The sequence below is a fragment of the Bufo gargarizans genome, chromosome 5 (assembly GCF_014858855.1).
Source record: "Bufo gargarizans isolate SCDJY-AF-19 chromosome 5, ASM1485885v1, whole genome shotgun sequence".
Lineage (NCBI taxonomy): Eukaryota > Metazoa > Chordata > Amphibia > Anura > Bufonidae > Bufo > Bufo gargarizans.
This window is the reverse complement of record NC_058084.1, coordinates 179,811,261-179,831,658: the sequence shown is the minus strand read 5'-3', so window position 1 is coordinate 179,831,658 and position 20,398 is coordinate 179,811,261. Positions and strand designations below refer to the sequence as shown.

General features: G+C 43.7%; 1 protein-coding gene across 1 annotated transcript in view; it reads left to right on the top strand.

Annotated features, from left to right (window-relative positions):
* The window catches only part of LANCL2 (LanC like 2), a 62,784-nt gene extending 46,983 nt beyond the window's left edge, over positions 1–15,801 (top strand). Inside the window, exons 7-9 of the mRNA XM_044293423.1 lie at positions 895–1,071; positions 11,291–11,363; positions 13,443–15,801. Coding sequence (XP_044149358.1) covers positions 895–1,071; positions 11,291–11,363; positions 13,443–13,519 — 327 coding nt within the window. The 3' untranslated portion in view covers positions 13,520–15,801. The remainder of the gene's footprint in view (positions 1–894; positions 1,072–11,290; positions 11,364–13,442) is intronic.
* Positions 15,802–20,398: the final 4,597 nt, after the last annotated feature.

Below are 20,398 nucleotides of genomic sequence, written 5' to 3'. Positions count from 1 at the left end.
TGAACTCACTATGCCCATCAGCGAATACCTTAGGGTGTCTACTTTCCGAAATGGGGTCATTTGTGGGGTTTTTCTACTGTTTGGGCATTGTAGAACCTCAGGAAACATGACAGGTTCTCAGAAAGTCAGAGCTGCTTCAAAAAGCGGAAATTCAAATTTTTGTACCATAGTGTGTAAACGCTATAACTTTTACCCAAACCATTTTTTTTTTTTGCCCAAACATTTTTTTTTATCAAAGACATGTAGAACAATAAATTTGGCGAAAAATTTATATATGGATGTCGTTTTTTTTGCAAAATTTTACAGCTGAAAGTGAAAAATGTCATTTTTTTGCAAAAAAATCGTTACATTTTGATTAATAACAAAAAAAGTAAAAATGTCAGCAGCAATAAAATACCACCAAATGAAAGCTCTATTAGTGAGAAGAAAAGGAGGTAAAATTCATTTGGGTGGTAAGTTGCATGACCGAGCGATAAACGGTGAAAGGAGTGTAGTGCCGAAGTGTAAAAAGTGCTCTGGTCATGAAGGGGGTTTCAGCTAGCGGGGCTGAAGTGGTTAAAGGGGTTGTCTCAATTCAGTAAGTGGCATTTATCATGTAGATAAAGTTAATACAAGGCACTTACTAATGTATTGTTATGGCCCATATTGCTTCCTTTACTGGCTGGATTCATTTTTCCATCACATTATACACTGCTCGTTTCCATGGTTACAGACCACCCTGCAGTCCATCAGTGGTGGTCGTGCTTGCACAATATAGGAAAAAGCACTAGCCTATGTGCGCTACCATGGTCCCGGTCACCAGAGAGGCAGACACTTTTTCCTATAATGTGCAAGCACAACCACCACTAATGAAAGTTTGGGGTTTTTGTTATAACTTTTTTCCTCTTTTTAAAGCTATTCAAAGAAGATAAGTACTTGAAAGATGCCGTGGAGTGTGGTGATGTTATTTGGCAGAGAGGTCTTCTAAGAAAAGGATATAGCATCTGTCATGGAACTTCAGGAAACGGATATGCCTTCTTATCTCTCTACCATCACACTAAAGATAAAAAGTATCTCTACAGAGCCTGCAAGGTAAGGGGAACTGGAATTGGTGCCATTTAATAATCTGATCTTCATCTAAGTCACAACAATAGACAATCACAGTCTGCTTAACCCCTTCAACCCCGGGCCTGTTTGCACCTTCCTGCCCAGGCCATTTTTTGCAAATCTGACCAGTGTCACTTTATGTGGTAATAACTTTAAAACGCTTTTACTTATACAGGCCGTTCTGAGATTGTTTTCTCGTCACATATAAAAAAAAAGCTAATTTCTATTTCTCTACTTTTATAATGGATAGTAATACCTCCAAAAATAGTAATTACTTTAGGCTACTTTCACACTAGCGTTCGGGGCTCCGCTTGTGAGTTCCGTTTGAGGGCTCTCACAAGCGGCCCCGAACGGATCCGTACAGCCCCAATGCATTCTGAGTGGATGCGGATCCGCTCAGAATGCATCAGTTTGGCACCGTTTGGCCTCCGCTCCGCTCAGCAGGCAGACACCCGAACGCAGCTTGCAGCGTTTTCATGTCCGCCTGGCCGTGCGGAGCCAAACGGATCCGTCCAGACTTACAATGCAAGTCAATGGGGACGGATCCGTTTGACGTTGACACAATATGGTGCAATTTCAAACGGATCCGTCCCCCATTGACTTTCAATGTAAAGTCAGGAGTCCCTATTAATATACCATCAGATCAGAGTTTTCTCCGAGCCGATGGTATATTTTAACTTGAAGCGTCCCCATTACCATGGGAACGCCTCTATGTTAGAATATACCATCGGATTTGAGTTACATTGTAAACCTCAGATCCGACAGTATATTCTAACACAGAGGCGTTCCCATGGTGATGGGGACGCTTCATGTTAGAATATACTGAGAACTGTGTACATGACTGCCCCCTGCTGCCTGGCAGATGCTGCCAGGCAGCAGGGGGCAGACCCCCCTCCTCCTGTAATTAACTTATTGGTGGCCAGTGCGGCCCCCCCTCCCTCCCCAGTATCAATTGTAGCCAGTGCGGCCCCCCTCCCTCTATATTCATCGGTGGCCAGTGCGGATTCCCAGTATTAAATATGACCAGTGCAGCCTCCCCCTCCCTCCCCAGTATTAAATATTACCAGTGCGGCCTCCCTCTATATTTATTGGTGGCCAGTGCGGATTCCAAGTATTATGACCAGTGCGGCCTCCCCTCTCCCCCCCCCCCCCCCCCCCCCCCAATCAGTCTTGGCTGCCATGGTTACTTAGCAATAAATACAAGCATTATACTTACCTGAAGAGCTGCGATGTCTGACCGGCCGGGCGCTCCTCCTACTGGTAAGTGACAGGTCTGTGATATGGGCAATGCGCCGCACAGACCTTTCACTTACCAGTAGGAGGAGCTCCCGGCCGGACACAGACATCGCAGCTCTTCAGGTAAGTATAATGCTTGTATTTATTGCCAAGTAACCATGGCAGCCAAGACTGCAATAGCGTCAGCGATTTAAACTGGGACTCCGATCGGTACTCTCCGCTGCCACCAATGATGGGGGGGGTGATTTTAATTAGGGGGGGGAGAGGGGAGGCCGCACTGGTCACAATACTTGGAATCCGCACTGGCCGGCCACCAATGAATATAGAGGGAGGGGGGCCGCACTGGTCATATTTAATACTGGGGAGGCCGCACTGGTCATATTTAATACTGGGAATCCGCACTGGCCACCGATGAATATAGAGGGAGGGGGGGCCGCACTGGTTACAATTAATACTGGGGAGGGAGGGGGGGCGCACTGGCCACCAATAAGTTAAATACAGGAGGGGGGGGGGGGTCTCATGTACACAGTTCTCAGTATATTCTAACTTGAAGCGTCCCCATCACCATGGGAATGCTTCTGTGTTTAGAATATACTGTCGGATCTGAGTTTTCCGAAGTGAAAAATCAATTCTGAATTAAACAGTTATGCAAACGGATCCGTTCTGAACGGATGCAAGCGTTTGCATTATAGGAGCGGATCCGTCTGTGCAGACACCAGACTGATCCGCTCCTAACCCAAGTGTGAAAGTAGCCTTACATTCCTCATATGTCTACTTCATGTTTGGATCATTTTGAAAATGACATTTTATTTTTTCCTCTCCCCCATGACAGCACCTTAGAGAGAGATGGCTCCGCCCCAGGACAGGAAACCTGCAGCATAAAAAGGTGGAGCCGCTCTCCCACCTCAGTGAGGTTTCCTGTCTTGTTACGGGAGCCTGGAGTTGGTCGTCCTGACCTGGAAGTCCCGGTAGATGCCGGAGGGTCAGCGGCGGCGTGTTGTACCTGTCTGGTCATTCCTCACCCACAGGTGTCGGGTGGCAGGATGGTGGTGACGGAGATTCCGGTCCACAGGGGCAGAAGGTGCCGGTCCCTCAGGCGAGGAGGACTGCACCAACAGATTGAGTGTGACCAGAAGGCCCCAAGATGCTGCAGATCAGCCAGGACGCCACCGGATGTAGACGCTGGTTAATGGCGTCCAGGCAGGAAGTGCGTTCCACGGCCGTGCGCTTCCGGTCAGGTGACCGGAAGTTCGGCATCCTGGCAGTTTTAAAAAGCCCTATTCAGGTATGAGTGCTCTTGGGTTATTTGGATCCCCGGTGACTGAATTCAAAGTGCCAGAAGGTGGACCAGGTTCTGTTCCAGTGGTATCTGTGGCGTGGTGGGTCTGCAGGAAGCTGTGTATCTCTCAGGTGAGAGGAGCACTTGGTGGCAAAGGGTAACTTTGACAATGTTTCATCAGTGCAGGTTTACCTTCTATTATGGATGAAGAGAGGAGGTCTGAAAGTGCAGATATTGAGATCCTGCCGTCGGTATTGTGAGTCCTAATCTTGGTCCTTAAAGGGTTTAGGCTGTTTCCTTAGATTTGGGTATGTTCCTTTTTCTTAGACGGTGCCTAAGAAGGTGGTGGCCAAGAAAAAGAACAAGGAATGCCCTATCTGCAAGTGCTCGCTGTCTTCTTCTTACACTAAGAAGCTCTGTCAGCAGTGCATTGAGAAGACTGTGGCTGAGGAGACTCAGAGTCTTCTGAAAGATCTAAAATCTATTATGTCCGAAGTTAAAAATTCCCTGAAAGCCGGTAGGAAGAGAAGAGCGGTGAGGCAGGGGTCTGACGTGGAATCGGAAGATAGTGAATCTCTCTCTCTCCGGGGATGAGGACTCTAGATCCGGAAGTAAAGGTTTTTTGTTTAGATCAGCCACAGCTCGTGCGGGAAAACAGGGAAAGCAATGACGCCATGATCCCAGTAGGAGGAAGATTAAAATTCTTCCTTCCTGCTTGGGAAAAGTTGGCAGGGAAATGGTTGATAGGTCTTCTGCGGGAGGGTCTAAGATTGGAGTTCTTGAGATACCCCGCAGAAAGATTTATGATTTCAAGATCTTCTCTCATAATGCTGCAAGAAATAAAAAAAATTACAAGCAAAAAGGTGTTAATTCCTGTCCCAGAGTCAGAGCTAGGGAAAGGTTTCTATTCCACCCTGTTCCTAGTGAAGAAACCAGATGGGTCATACCGGACAATAATAAATCTCAGATACCTGAACAAGTTCCTGAAAGCCAGAAAATTCAAAATGGAAACTATCAGGTCAGCGATATATCTTTTATCTCCAGGCTGTCATATGGCGGTTCTGGATTTAAAAGATGCTTACCATCATATTCCGATTCATCCAGATCACCAGAGATTCGTCCGGGTGGCTGTAAGAACCAAGTCGGGTCTTCTTCACTATCAGTTTCAGGCACTTCCCTTTGGCTTTTCCATGGCGCCTCGGATCTTTACCAAGGTAGTGGCGGAGATGGCTTCCCTCATCAGAAGGGAGAACATCACGTTTTTGCCTTACCTGGACGATTTTCTGGTGGTGGCCCAATCTCAGGAGGCGTGTGTCAGGGCTCTGAATCGGGTGATGCAGGTACGTCAGTCCCTGGGGTAGCTGTTAAATGTCCAGAAGTCCAGGATGCAGCTGTCAACAAGCCAGGTTTTCTTGGGTCTGGTTTTAAATTCCAGGCTGGAAAAGACTTTCCTCACAGGTGTGTTCAATAAAAACATGATAACATTTAATTCTTTGTGTGTTATTAGTTTAAGCAGACTGTGATTGTCTATTGTTGTGACTTAGATGAAGATCAGATCACATTTTATGACCAATTTGTGCAGAAATCCATATCATTCCAAAGGGTTCACATACTTTTTCTTGCAATTGTATATACGATGGACTCTGTTCAGTGGACAGAGGCCAAAATAGTGTCTTTTGGGCCTTAGTAACCTTTTTTCTGTGTAGAAAAGCAGAGCAGATATAGCTTTTTTCTGGTGCAGCCTGCTGGTCAATGTTAGAATAGCATTGCCATTAAAATGCAATGCAGTATAGGGATAGTGCATTGCGTTTTAAAAGCAATCAAAAAGCTGTCTGTTATAGTCCCCTTGTGGGACTATTAAGTAGTAAAAAAAAACTCATTTATTTAATTTAAAGAAATCTATGAAAAAAATTGCAAAAAAATAATCTCCCCTATATGTTTGGTATTGCCGCGTCCGTAACGACCCGGACTACATAAATATCATGTAAATTATCCCCTACGGTGAACACCGTAAAAAAATAAAAATATGAATTGCTAATTTATTCTTAGTTGCCACCGAAAAAACATAAGTACAATCAATCAAAAAGCGCCATTTACTCCAAAATGATACCAATGAAAAATACAAGTCATTCCGCAAAAATCAAGCCCTCACAACTCCATAGAAAGAAAAATAAAAAAGTGTTTTATTGCAAAAAAAAGGATTAAAATGTAAAAAAGAAAAAATTTCTTTGGTATCACTGTAATCTTACTGACCCAGAGAATAAAGATATTATGTTATTTATACCAAAAAATTAACGCCGTAAAATTTATAACTTAAAAACGCAGAAATGTTAATAAAAGTTAATCAGAAAGTTATGTGCACCCCAAAATCGCACCATTAAAAACTACAACTTGTCACGCAAAAATCAAGCCCTCATAAAGCTATATAGACGGAAAAATAAAAAGTTATAGCTCTTGGAACACGGCGATGAAAAAAAGGAAGAAAAACGCTTGGTCACTAAGGGGTTAAGTCTCTTCTGTATTTTTACATTTTTCAAACCTTCATTCAGGAGTCAGGGAAATCTAAGTGACAACCGTAATCAAATCTTTAATGGCCGCCATTTGCTTTACTGGAATTTTAGAAAACCCAAAGTATAAAGCGTAAACTAGGAAACGCCTGAATAGAGTTTTTAGTAGACTGTGTTCTCGGTTTTGATGTTACAATTGCAGTAATTCCTTGGGTACTTGACCTATGATTTTTGGCCTTTAGAATACTCCAATTCCCACACTTGTAATGAGTATCTAAATGTTTAGCTGCTCGGAGGCTCTTTATGGCTGCCTGGCAGATGTAAATGGCATCTGAAGCTCATACAATATATTTTATGATCAAGGAAATAACTCTTAGGGGGAAATCCTGATCTTATGTGATGCATTTAGGTCTGAAAACTCCTGATTTAGTATTCGGTTTGTGAAATGGAGTTACATTGTGACACAGTGAGGGGTTGTGTCTGGCAAGGCAGGTATTTTCCTCCCAGCATGTGCAGCTGGGCTGGTTTCCAGCCAGGTGAGGTCAAATAACGGACCGGAATTTAGGTGCCGTTCCGGGTTCAGGCAGCACCTGGCTGTCCTTAAATAGGTAGCTGGGCTCAGCAAAGATGTCTCTGTTTTTGGGATCTGAGGCTTTGTGCCTTGCTGGAGGGCTGAGAGTCCCATGCTGGGGAAACACCCTCCTGTGGACTACTGGAGGCAGAACTGCCAGCAAGGTGACTTGTGTTTATATGAACTTTCCATTGTGTGTGAATTAACACCAAGACTGCAAATGTGCTGTTTTGTGCAATTGCCTTGTGTGAATAAACACAGAAATTTTGAGTTAAGAATTAGTATTTTGTCTCTGTACCGCGCCCTCTACCAGAGCGAAACCCCACAATTGGTGGAGGATGCGGATAATAGCAGTGAGGCAGGCGTGAACACCGATATTTTTGGTTTCTGCATTTTTCAGGCACGGTTGTACGTTGTACATTAAACCAGATGTATTACAACCAGTGCCCCACGACAAAATAGAGGCTGTTGTGAAGGCCCTCATGGAGGCTAATTTGCCGCAGCGAGAGACAGACCTGCAGCAATGCGAGGCTAATAAGCAGCAGCAGGAGACTAACCAGTTGCTGCTTCAACACATGATGGCTCTGCAGACAGCAGGAGCAACCCTGAGCGTCCACGATGCCCAGAAAGCAGTCCGTGACGCGATTCCTAAGATAACTACCGCAGACGACATCAAAACCTACCTGGCGATGTACGAGAAAGTGGCCATCAGGGAAAAGCTACCCCGTGACCAATGGCTGAGGTAGTCGCTCCATTCCTGGCATCCGATTCCCAGCGGGTCTATTTCGACTTGCCGGACAATCACAAGGCCAACTACCAAAAAGTAAAGGGTGAGATTTTGGCAAGACTGGGGGTGAATGTGTTGGTCCGGGCCTAGCGGGTAGATCAGTGGGGGTTTAAGCCGGCTGAGCCTGCGAGGACCCAGTATTATGACTTACTCTACCTCTTGCAAAAGTGGCTACAGCCTGATGTGCTGAGTCCCACGGCTATGCTGAATAGACTATTGGCTGATATGTTCTGGAGGGTTCTGCCACCCCCTCTCCAGCACTGGATCGGCCAGGTGTTTCCTGGAAACTCCCTAGAAATGCATATGGAGGCAGCTCAGCGAGCCCAGAGTCGGGTCTATAATCGGCAGGCTCGGGTCCGGATCTTTAACCTGGGTGATCGGGTTTTGGTTCTGGTGACGACCGTGGACCGTAAGTTCCTGGCTAGGTGGCAAGGGCTCAACGAGGTACTCGAGAAAATTGGAGATGTAAACTACAAGGTACACCAGCAAGGGCAGTGAAAGCCGGAGCAGGTTTACCATGGGAATTTACTCAAACCGTGGAAAGATAGGGAAACCTGTACAGAAGACAGCTCGTGGCCGGGTTTTATAGGAGAAGAGGTACCAGCCCCTCTGTCTGATGCAAGAGAGGAGGCTGCCACAGTAAAAATTGCTGACAGCCTCTCCTCTAAACAGACTCGGGAGGCCAGGGAGTTTGTTAGTCGGAACACGGATGTGTTCTCGGACCTCCCTGGACGCACTTAATCCAGCATGACATAATCCAGCATGACATTGTCGCTGAGCCTCAGGCAGAAGTCCGATTAAAACTATACCGGGTACACGAGGCTCGGCGACAAGCCATATCAGAGGAGGTGCAGCTAATGTTGCAGCTAGACGTCATTGAGGAGTCAAAAAGTGAGTCCTATAGTATTGATACCCAAGTAACGACTTCCGAAAACTTAACGAGGTTTCCAAATTCGATGCGTATCCCATTACCCTGGTTGATGAGCTCATCGAGAGGTTAGGACAAGACCAGTATTTTTCTGTTTTGGACCTCACTAAAGGGTACTGGCAGGTGCCCTTAACGGAGGCTGCCAAAGAGAAAACTGCCTTCATCACACCTGAGGGGCTGTATCAATATAAGGTCTTACTCTTTGGTCTGCATGGCGCCAGGCCACTTTTCAGCAACTAATGGTCATTGTGCTTCGTGCACATTGTCGGTATGCTTCGGCTTACCTGGACAATATTGTTGTCCACCGTATCGACTTGGTAAGTCACCTACCCAAAGTGCAGGCTGTAGTGGACTCCCTTCAGAAAGCTGGCCTAACTGCTAACCCCCCAAAAATGTGCGATAGGGTTAGAAGAGACTAAGTACCTGGGGTATGTCTTTGGGTGCGGAGTCATCAAACCCCAAGTGAACAAAATAGAGGCGATCCGGAATTGGCCCCGAACGGTCACCACTAGGCAAATAAAGTCACTTCTGGGAATGGTGGGCTATTACATGAGGTTTGTTCCCCACTTTGCTACTCTAGCCGCGCCCTTGACAGGGCTCTTTAAAGGGACGAAAATCAGTGATGGTTCGCTGGGATGATCAGGCGGAAGAGGCTTTTGCCGCTTTGAAGTCGGTCCTGTGTAGGTCACCGGTTTTGGTGACGCCCAACTTCAAGAGGGAGTTTGTATTACAAACGGATGCCTCCGAAATAGGCCTCAGTGCTGTACTGTCTCAGGAAGTCAACAGGGAGGAGCATCCCATTGTCTTCCTAAGCCACAAGCTCACCCCAGCTGAAACCAGATACAGTATAGTGGAGAGAGTGTGCCTGGCTATCAAGTGGGCACTCAAGTCTGTCCGCTACTATTTGTTGGGGCGAAAGTTCCGCCTGGTGACCAACCACTCCCCTCTCAAGTGGATGAGCCAGGCCAAAGACAGAAACGCCCGGGTCACCAGATGTTTTTTGTCTCTGCATGACTTTAAATTCTCAGTATAACAAAGAGCAGGCCGGTTGCAGGGAAACGCGGATGACCTGTCCTGGGTGCATTGTCTGGCGTGTGTCCACCCCCTCAGGGTTGAACAAAGAGGGGGGGGGGGGTTATGTGACACAGTGAGGGGTTGTGTCTGGCAAGGCAGGTATTTTTCTCCCAGCATGTGCGGCTGGGCTGGTTTCCAGCCAGGTGAGGTCAAATACTGGACCGGAGTTTAAGTGCCAGTCCGGGTTTTGGCAGCACCTGGCTGTCCTTAAATAGGCAGCTGGGCTCAGCAGAGATGTCTCTGTTTTTGGGATCTGAGGCTCAGATCTGAGGCTCAGAGCCGCACGCTGTGGAAACATTCTCCCTAAAGCCTGCTGTGGACTACTGGAGGCAGAACTGCCTGCAAGGTGACTTGTGTTATATGAACTTTCCATTGTGTGTGAATTAACGCCAAGACTGCAAAGTTACGTGCTGTTTTGTGCAATTGCCTCAAGTGTGAATAAACACTGACATTTTGAGTTAAGAACTTGTATTTTGCCTCTGTACTGTGCCTGCTTACCCTATCTACCAGAGCAAAACCCCACATAACCTATTCACAGCTAGCACCACGCTATTAAAAATGCAAGACATTTTCCTTCAGGTGCTGCCACTTCAAAGAAGAGACCTCATAAAAACGGACATTGTGATGGAAGAGAACCAGTTGCACAGTGGATTTGTGTGTTGATTACGTAGTTCGGTATAGTCTGGTTTTTGTCAGGCATTCAACGTGTTTCTTTGTTATCCTGCAGTACGTTTCACTTCCGTCACATATAGGAAATACACACAGTGCCTATGGAAGGGGAACATTAACATAGCGTTTCTGCAGGTTTTTTAAGGCTTCTTCTGATCGCTTTCAAGAAGTCCCTTGTGAATAAGTGTTATGCAGCAAAACATAAAGAAATTAGGCTCCCAAAACGAACAACTATTTAAAGTAGTATTACACAGCACTTATAACACCAATAGGCAACCGACCATGTTAGTATGTGGTCACACTACATCCTCCAAAACAAAAACCTCTCTTAGCAACAGCGTTCTGCCCTCATAGAGTCATCAAACGTTCTCTATGACATCTACTGATAGAATATTTGACCTGGGTTTTTTATGGGACAGCCATTTTTAAAGGGGTTGTATAAAATTAGAAAATATAGCTGCCTTCTTCTGTAAACGGCACCACACTTGTCCATGGGTTGTTGGTATTGCAGTTCACCCCCATTGAAGTGAATGGGGCTGCAATACTAAAACTATGGACAGATTGGGTGTGGCTTTTGGAAGAAACCAGCCATATTTCTCTAATCCTGGAAAATGTATGCCCTTGTGATCCCCTCAGGATAGGTCATCAATTTATCAGACTCCCAGATCAGCTGTCTGAAAAGTCTGCTGCGCTTCCTAGGCCATGTGATGTCATATTCTTCGGTCACATGGCCTAGGCGCAGCTCAACCCCATTCAAGTGAATAGTGCTGAGCTGCAATAACAAGCACAGTCGCTATCCAACTTACGGGTCTGTGCTTGGTAAGCAGTGAGGAGGCCGCATCACTCATCGGAGTGCTGCTACCTCCTCAAACAGCCGATCCTGATTGACGACCTATCCTTCTTCAGGATTTGTCAACAATCTGTAAATCCCAGAGAACCCTTTTAAAGTCCATCTCCTCTGAGATTTGCATAGTATATTACCTAAAGGGACACAAACATATTTCAATATCCCCAACCAGTCCCTTGACACCAATTTTATCTTAAATATTATTTTTTCAGATTTTTTTTACATGAATAGTGGTCTTTGCTGTATACTGTGTGGACAGTTGTGTGTTCCTTATCACTAACATGTGCATTTGTCTCTTCTTGTAAGTTTGCAGAATGGTGTTTAGATTATGGTGCACATGGATGCCGGATCCCTGATAGACCCTATTCTCTCTTTGAAGGTAACCCATTCAGCATTGTCCAAGCTTGGACAGGTTGTCTCGTGAAGACGTCTCCTGTTCATGTGCTTGAGTACATGCATATCGTACAAGAGGGTCCACTCTCTATGAGCCAGAACCGAGAGTCAATCTGTAAGAGCTGTTCCTGTTGTAACAAACACGAGCTGTCCATGTATTAAATGGTCACTATGTAATACTACATTTCTCAGGTGCAATTGATGCAGAGGAAATGCTATGGCTTCTCCTGGCAAAACCAGGGTCTCCATGTGACGAATCCTTTAGTGAGTCACATGCTGCCTATATTTTTTTTTAAATGTGATGGTCATGGGCTGTAGAAACACTTCAACTGCATTACTGTGCAAAGGTTTTAGGCAGATGTGAAAAAAGGCTGCAAAGTAAGAATGGTTTCAAAAATAGAAGTGTTAATAGTTTATTGTTATCAATTAACAAAATGCAAAGTGAGTGAACAAAAGTGAGATCTAAATCAAATCAACATTTGCTGAGACCGCCATTGTCTATCAAAGCAGCATCAGTTCTTCTACGTACACTTGCACACAGCTTTTGAAGGAACTCCGCAGGGAGGTTGTTCCAAACATCTTGGAGAACTAACCCTAGATCTGCTGTGGATGTAGGCTTGCTCAAACTGTCTCTTCATATAATGCCAGACAGACTCGATGTTGAGATCAGGGCTCTGTGGAGGCCATATCATCACTTCCAGGACTCCTTGTTCTTCTTTAGGGCCCATTCAGACAGCCGTAGTGCTTTGCGGATCCGCAAAACACTGATACCGCCCGTGTGAGTTCCGCAATTTGCGGGCCGCAAGCATAGTAGAAAATGCCTATTCTTGACTGCTATTGCGGACAAGAATAGGACAACCTCTATCTTTTCCATGGAACGGAACCACGGATGCGGACAGCACACAGGGTGTTGTCCGCATCTTTTGCAGCCCCATTGAAATGAAAATGAAAATCTGCAAAATTGCAAAACGGATGCAGACTCATTCATACGGTGGTCTGAATGAGCCCTCACACTGAAGATAGTTCTTAATGACATTGGCTGTATGTTTGAGATTGTTGTCCTGCTGCAGAATATATATTGGAGCCAATCAGATGCCTCCCTGATGATATCACATGATGGATAAGTATCTGCCTGTATTTAACAGCATTGAGTACACCATCAAAGGGGTATTCCCATCTCAGACAAAGGAGGCCGCCTGCCGAAAATAGCAGAGCGCTGGCTCGGTTATTTCTGTTGGTCCCATAGAAATGAATGGAGGGTGGCCTTGCATGCGCCCTTCTTCATTTTGCCGGCTCAGTATACAAGATAGATGCGAGTCCCAGAGGAGGGATCCGCACCTGTCAGACAATGGGGGCATATCCTAGCATTTACCCCTTTTAATATTTCTGTTACAGCCAAATATTATTGGCTTATGACATTTTTCTTCACCCCAGTTCCTATGTTTTTGTGCATAGTTGAGTCTCTTGGCCTCGTTTCCACATAAAAGGTATCTGGCTGTAACAGAAGGCAGTTTGTTAACTGGAGGGCGGTGCAGTGGTGTCTGCAGGCAACAGTGAAGCATGGCGGAGGTTCCTTGCAAGTTCGGGGCTGCATTCCATCAAATTGAGTTGAGGGGTTTGGTCAGGAATAATGGTGTCTTCAAAGCTAAAAACAACCTCCCTGCCAGGTTCCTTTAAAAACTGTGTGCAAGTGTACCTAGAAGAAATGATGCTGTTGGAAAGTAAAGGGCAGTCACAATAAATGTTGATTTGGTTTAGATCTCACTTTTGTTCATTCACTTTGCATTTTGTTAATTGATAAAAAATAAACTATAAACACATCTTTTTTTTAAAGCATTCTTACTTTGCAGCCTTTTTTCCCTATGCCTGCCTAAAACTTTTGCACAGTGCTGTGTATCTGCCAGTCTTTTTTATATCATTAAATTTACCTTGAGAATCAAGGTATGTAATAATTTTGATTTATATTACACCTGTATCAAATAACTTACATAAAACAAATACACTATATTTGTAGACCTTTCCAGAAATGCAGAATTCTCATTAGATCTCCTCTACCTTTCTGCAGGAATGGCTGGAACGGTTCATTTCTTGTCAGACGTGATGACACCAGAGACTTCACGCTTTCCTGCATTTGAACTTTGATTGGCTGGCAAGAGACTATGAGGAGGAATATCTTTTGGCAGTCTGAGAAGATAAAGAGCTCACACATGTTACGTTTGGTACCTCCACCTCATTTTGCCAACCTAGACTTGTCACCTCTTTTTACAGAAGAGCAGTCACAATGTTCTGTGAAGACACCACGGGGCTATCCTGAAATACGACATTCATCCTGTGATATGTTTGTATGTTTGGTCGAACATGAAGATGCTTTGTTCTATCTTTTATGTTATCAACTTTTGATGAAGGGTCATTTGACCCTTTGAAAGATAATCTAATTTCATTTGTTGTGTATATTATAATCCTGAATTAACATCAAAGTGAGCAGTAAATTTGGCTCTTGGAGTACTTGCAGAATAGTCCATAGACAATAGAAGTAACCTCCTGCTATGTGCATTTCCAGTAGGATTAACTTGGACCAGGCAAGTAATACATTTTGATGGGTAACATCTCTGTATGACCCACCACTTATTACGTTATGTAGCAATCATTGGTAAAAACTTTTTCAGAGCGGTTTCATATGCATCTGCCATAAAAGTGGACTGATACTATTTTTAAAAAGTTGCTTTGATGCCAACTGGTTTATTAGAATTAAAATCTCATAAAAGTATACAGTTTGGTACTGCGCCAGTGTCTTCCTCAGTCCATGTTAGGTTTTTGGCCTGGAGAAGGTACTTGTCCAGTCCCCAAGCACATACCTTCTATGTTCTATGCTTTTATATGGTTTTCCTTCCAATAAACCAGTTGTCTTCACAGCCAGGTTTTTCAAACTGGTTGCCATCAACTTGTATGTAAGATATGGTGGTGCTCTGAAAGAGAAGCTGTTTCCACTGATGGTTGCACTTCACTGACACACTGTCCCTACAAAGGAGTGTCAATGTTACCTACTTCTGGAACTGGCACAACCTTTAATCGTTCAGAGTCCAGCTGACTTGATGTACCTACTATAGAGCACAACCCACTGGGTGAGCTGCATTCCTATATGACCTCAGCATTATACAATATGACTTTATCTTCTTTTTCCATTCCCGCTTTTTTTCCGCCATTGATTTTGTAGTCAGAGCAGACAAAATCTCCTGTGTGTTGAATGGGTCATTTTGGATGAGAAGATGATATGGTATAAAAACTGCATGTTCGGTAAATGTGTATGTAAGGATCATCTGCATGCATTATGGGTGGGATGTAGAATGCACCTTCATTCCATGGCAGATCAGAATAATATATACGTGTCTTATGCGTTCATAGTGGCACAAGTTAGTATCCAGGGGGCTTGCAGGGTGATAACTGCCCAAAGTGTTGGAGGAGACTTGCTGTCCAGAAAATTACACAACCATAGACTGCCCCATTTATCTCAAGCCTTGAAAAACAGTGTTCCATCTATCATTAAGCAGTCAGCACCTTCAATCATTTGGACAGAAAATCCAGTGATGTCTGACATGCACAAATTACCTAAAATTTCATTAGAAAACCCCCTTGAAATCTGAGCTGCAAGTATTTATTTTCATGATCTGTGTGTACAGTAGCTGGTCTGCAGAAAGATGCGTTCTGCTCTACTTTATTCCGATTACTTAAGGCGTTCCAGAACATTGAGATGTGAAGCACGACATGGATAACTGATAAAAATTATTCAGTGGGTTTCTCCAGCCTAACTGCTCACCGTCGTGCCAAAAATTACTCCGAAGATGTCACTGCATGCACCATTTGTACTGAGCTTGTATAGAAAGGGGGCTTTGTCTTCATGTGTTTACTGGTGGTTATATCATATGCGGCTCCTCAGGCCTGTGTAGGCCTGGTACGTGAGGATTCAGCATAGTTTGATTTGGAGTATTTGTGCTACTTAGAATTTCCATAATTGTCCTTGCATTACATATGACATGACACAGATCAAATGTGTCATGGCTACGTGCACAAATGTTGTGGGGGCAATTTTCATGTAGATACTTGGTTAGCCATCACTTGGTACTTTGAATGAAAGAGCACACCCTTTGACTATGATGAGAGATCTTAACTTTGTAACGTCTAATTATGAAATCTATTGATTTCTGCAATGTAAGTCATTACCAAACTTCATGGCTTTAACTAGTTGGGATTGGTTGTTGTCTGTCTGTTTTTGGGATATGTGTGCATCTGTGGTGCTTGGTATGTACCTAAAATGTTAAATGTTAATTACCTGCAATACTGTCTTTTACATGTTCACGTGTTCCGTGTTTTTACGTATGTGACCCTTAATGCTGCCGTCAGAATGAATAAAAAGCTGATGGCAATTGCCTATGACTTTTACTTCAAATCTTCTGCACCAACACACTAAAATCTATTAATATTGGTCATTTTATTTTGTTTAGAAAATTGTCCACAGGTGGATGTGGAGGAGCATGGATATTCTGACCAGTCTGCAGCTCCGCAGCCCATTGCACAGCAAGCTGTGATGCTTTTTGTCTTCAAACCTTTTTGTACATCATTAAAAATACCCAAAAGGAGGTGAAAAGGTTGCTCGCCACAGTACAAGACCCTTATTACAAATCACTCAATGGTGAAAAAGTACAAAATTGCTATATGTAATGCCAACGATCCTGAACGGGAGCAAAGGAGTGGGTGGGGGAGGGAGACTGGGTCTCTCTTCCCTATTGATACCTCCCTATATGTCTACACCTCCTAGGCTGCGCCATGTGATTGCCCGGTTTTGTCAGAGAGGGGAGTAAGCGAGGGAACTATGTTGGCACACTCAGGGATATACTAAAAATAAGCCCACAATAGCAAGCAAAATACAGGCCAATGAAACGCATGGGGAGTGTGTTTTTGGGATATAGCTGTATTTTGCTTGCTATTCTGGGCTCATTTATAGTATATCCCTGAGTGTGCCAACATGGTTCCCTCGCTTGCTCCCCTCTCTGACAAAACTGGGCAGTCACATGGTGCAGTGTAGGGACACCTAGGGACAACTTAGGAGGTGTAGACATATAGGGAGGGATCAATAGGAGAAAGTGACCCAGTCTCCCTTCCCACTCCTTTGCTCCCATTTTTGGCACTACATATAGCAATTTTGTACTTTTTCACCATTGAGTGATTTTTATTTTTTTATTTTTTTTCCACTCTTATTTTTGCCACTGTCATTGCCTTTTCATTACATCAGATGTTTTCATTCCCAATTGCCCCAAATCTGCAACCAGGCTACCTTTTTCCCTGCAGTTTGGGCGAGGATATGTTCATATTGCTTAACCCTGTTCATCTGTTTCTTCCACTCTTGAAGACTGGGATATTTCCTAGAGCCCCAATACTTAACTATTATTATTTTGGCCAGGGCAATGCCCCGAAGCCAAAGTATCTGATCAATTTTGTTTTTATCTGTTTCTGGGAGAGTGCCCAGAATAGCGTATTCAAGACACGTTGCATATTTCATGGGCGAGCTATCCCGTAGTTTCCGAAATATTTTGGTCCAGTAATCTTTTATCCCTGGGCATTCCCACAACAGGTGTTTATAATCTCCTCTACCTTTACTGCATTTATAACAATTCTGTTCTCTATCCTTGTAAATGGTATGTAGTAATACCGGAGTGTAATAAAGACGGTGTATGATTTTCAAAAGGATCCATGCATGAGCGGGAGAGACCGTCGATCTTGTAATATTTCTGTAAACGATATTCCACGAAATAGGTTCCCCTTTTTGCAAATCCTTTTCCCATTTAGCCTCACCTCTAAATGTGATTTTTTTGGTGTATTCAAGTTTAAACTTTGCATAAATGTGTGATATAGATGTGTTACCGGTCATATCCTGACAAAGATCCAAAAACGTGTTCCGTGCAATATTCAAATAATTCTTATTCTCTGTGTAGTGTATAGCGTGTCGTAATTGTTCATATCGGAATTTATCCATAAATCCTAATGTAATGTCTGGTAGGATTTCATTAAGGGGCTTAATCTGTCCCTTCTGAAAAACCTGTGAAATTAAGTTTATCCCATATTTCTCCCAATATTCCCCATCACCCAGTAACATAACTTGTGAAAGATGTACATTCCCCCATAATGGGGTATATTGGACTGCTTGGGAGACTCCAACCATCAATCTAACTTGTTGCCAGATATACCCAAGCATTCTACCGAATGGGTTCCGTGTTCTTCTCTTCTCCATACTACCAGCTTCAAGGATATGGAAAAGATCCTCCCAAGGTCTACAATACTTCCCAAAAATAAGCCGAATGCATTTATTCTTTCGATTCCTCACACACCATCTCAGTTGGGAAGCTATATAATATCCTTTAAGAAAGGGGATAGAAATTCCACCTTCTTTATATAAATATTGTATCTTGATTCTGACTCGTTTGCGCCCCCATATTAGTTCGTTGAATAGAGTCTCTAATTTATTAAAGAACTTATCTTCTATCGTGATTGGGCTGGCATTAATTATGTATAGTAACATTGGTAATAGCGTAATTTTTATAAGTGCTATGCGATTAATTTGTGACAGGGGGAGTTTTAGCCATGTTTTAATTTTTTCCTTAACTCTATCCATTATTGGCAGTACATTTAACTCCATATAGTGCTCCAGTCTGGTCCCTATCTGGATACCCAGATATGATAGGGAGTCTACTGGGGTCAATATGTTAACGTGGGATTTATAGTCAGACAGGACCGGACGTTTTAATGGGAGAAATTTTTATTTTTCCCAGTTTATCTCGTATCCAGATAGGGATCCAAATTCGTCCAGGCTGTCCATAACCCTGGGCAGGTTCATATATCCTCTCCCCAGGAACAGTAGCATGTCGTCCGCATATAGACTTATTTTGTCCACCTCTCCCTCGCACCCAAAACCTGGTATTTCCCTATCTGCTCTAATTTTACATGCCATTGGCTCCAAAAACAGAGAGAAGAGTAGGGGGGAAAGGGGACATCCTTGACGTGTTCCTCGGGTCAAGGGGAAGGGGACTGAGTGTTCACCGTTGATTCGGACCCTGGATACTGGACTTTGATACAGAATACGAACCCATCTTGAAAAATATTCGCCTATTTTAACCCGGGACAGTACTCTCCAGAGGAAGGGCCACTCCACCCTATCGAAGGCCTTAGCGGCGTCCAATGACAAGATGGAGCAGTCCTCCCCCTCCCCCATCTGGACGTTCAAGAAGGCCCTCCTCACGTTGTCCTGTATATTCCTTTTAGGGATAAACCCGGTTTGGTCTGCGTGTACGACTTTATGGATAACTGTTTTTAATCTGTTTACCAGTAACTTGGCGAGAATTTTATAATCTGTATTCAACAGAGAAACGGGTCGGTAAGATGTAACTAATAGCGGGTCTTGTCCTTTTTTGGGGATTAATGTGATGGTAGCTTCCATCCATGAAGGGGGTAGGGAGCCAATTATCCACGATTGGTTCAGTACCTCCAACATTAGGGGGAGCACAGTCCCCTCGTGTTTCCGATACAGTTCAAATGGGAAACCATCCACCCCAGGGGATGTATTACCCTTAATAGAGTGCAACGTATTTTGTAGTTCCGTCAATTGGATAGGTCTATTCAGCCAGTCAATATCTTGTTGATCAAATTCAGGGATCTTAATATTATATAGATATTGATCTATTTTTCCCGCCTGGTTTTTAGACCCAGCTTGATATATTGACGAGAAATGTCGGGTGAATTCCCTTAAAATATCGTCAGGCTCCCGTAGAATGTTTCCTGCCTCTGTCCTAATTCCGGAAATGTTATTGCTCCCCCTTTGATTTTTAACTATCATAGAAAACAGTCTACTTGGTTTACCGGACTCGCTAAAAGTCCTCAACCCTGAAAAAAACATTTTATTCTGTGCTTTTTTATATACAGACGTGGACAAAATTGTTGGTACCCTTTGGTCAATGAAAGAAAAAGTCACAATGGTCACAGAAATAACTTTAATCTGACAAAAGTAATAATAAATTAAAATTCTATAAATGTTAACCAATGAAAGTCAGACATTGTTTTTCAACCATGCTTCAACAGAATTATGTAAAAAAATAAACTCATGAAACAGGCATGGACAAAAATGATGGTACCCCTAGAAAACACAGAACATAATGTGACCAAAGGGACATGTTAATTCAAGGTGTGTCCACTAATTAGCATCACAGGTGTCTACAACCTTGTAATCAGCCATTGGGCCTATATATATGGCTCCAGGTAATCACTGTGTTGTTTGGTGATATGGTGTGTACCACACTCGACATGGACCAGAGGAAGCAAAGGAAAGAGCTGTCTCAAGAGATCAGAAAGAAAATTATAGACAAGCATGTTAAAGGTAAAGGCTATAAGACCATCTCCAAGCAACTAGATGTTCCTGTGAGTACAGTTGCACATATTATTCATAAGTTTAAGATCCATGGGACTGTAGCCAACCTCCCTGGACGTGGCCGCAGGAGGAAAATTGATGACAAATCTAAGAGACGGATAATCCGAATGGTAACAAAAGAGCCTAGAAAGACTTCTAAAGAGATTCAAGGTGAACTTCATGCTCAAGGAACATCAGTGTCAGATCGCACCATCCGTCGTTGTTTGAGCCAAAGTGGACTACATGGGAGACGACCAAGGAGGACACCATTGTTGAAAACGAATCATAAAAAAGCAAGACTGGAATATGCCAAACTACATGTTGACAAGCCACAAAGCTTCTGGGAGAATGTCCTGTGGACAGATGAGACAAAAATCGAAGTTTTTGCCAAGGCACATCAGCTGTATGTTCACAGACGAAAAAATGAAGCATATCAAGAAAAGAACACTGTCCCTACTGTGAAACATGGAGGAGGCTCTGTTATGTTCTGGGGCTGCTTTGCTGCGTCTGGCACAGGGTGTCTTGAATCTGTGCAGGGTACAATGAAATCTCAAGACTATCAAGGAATTCTA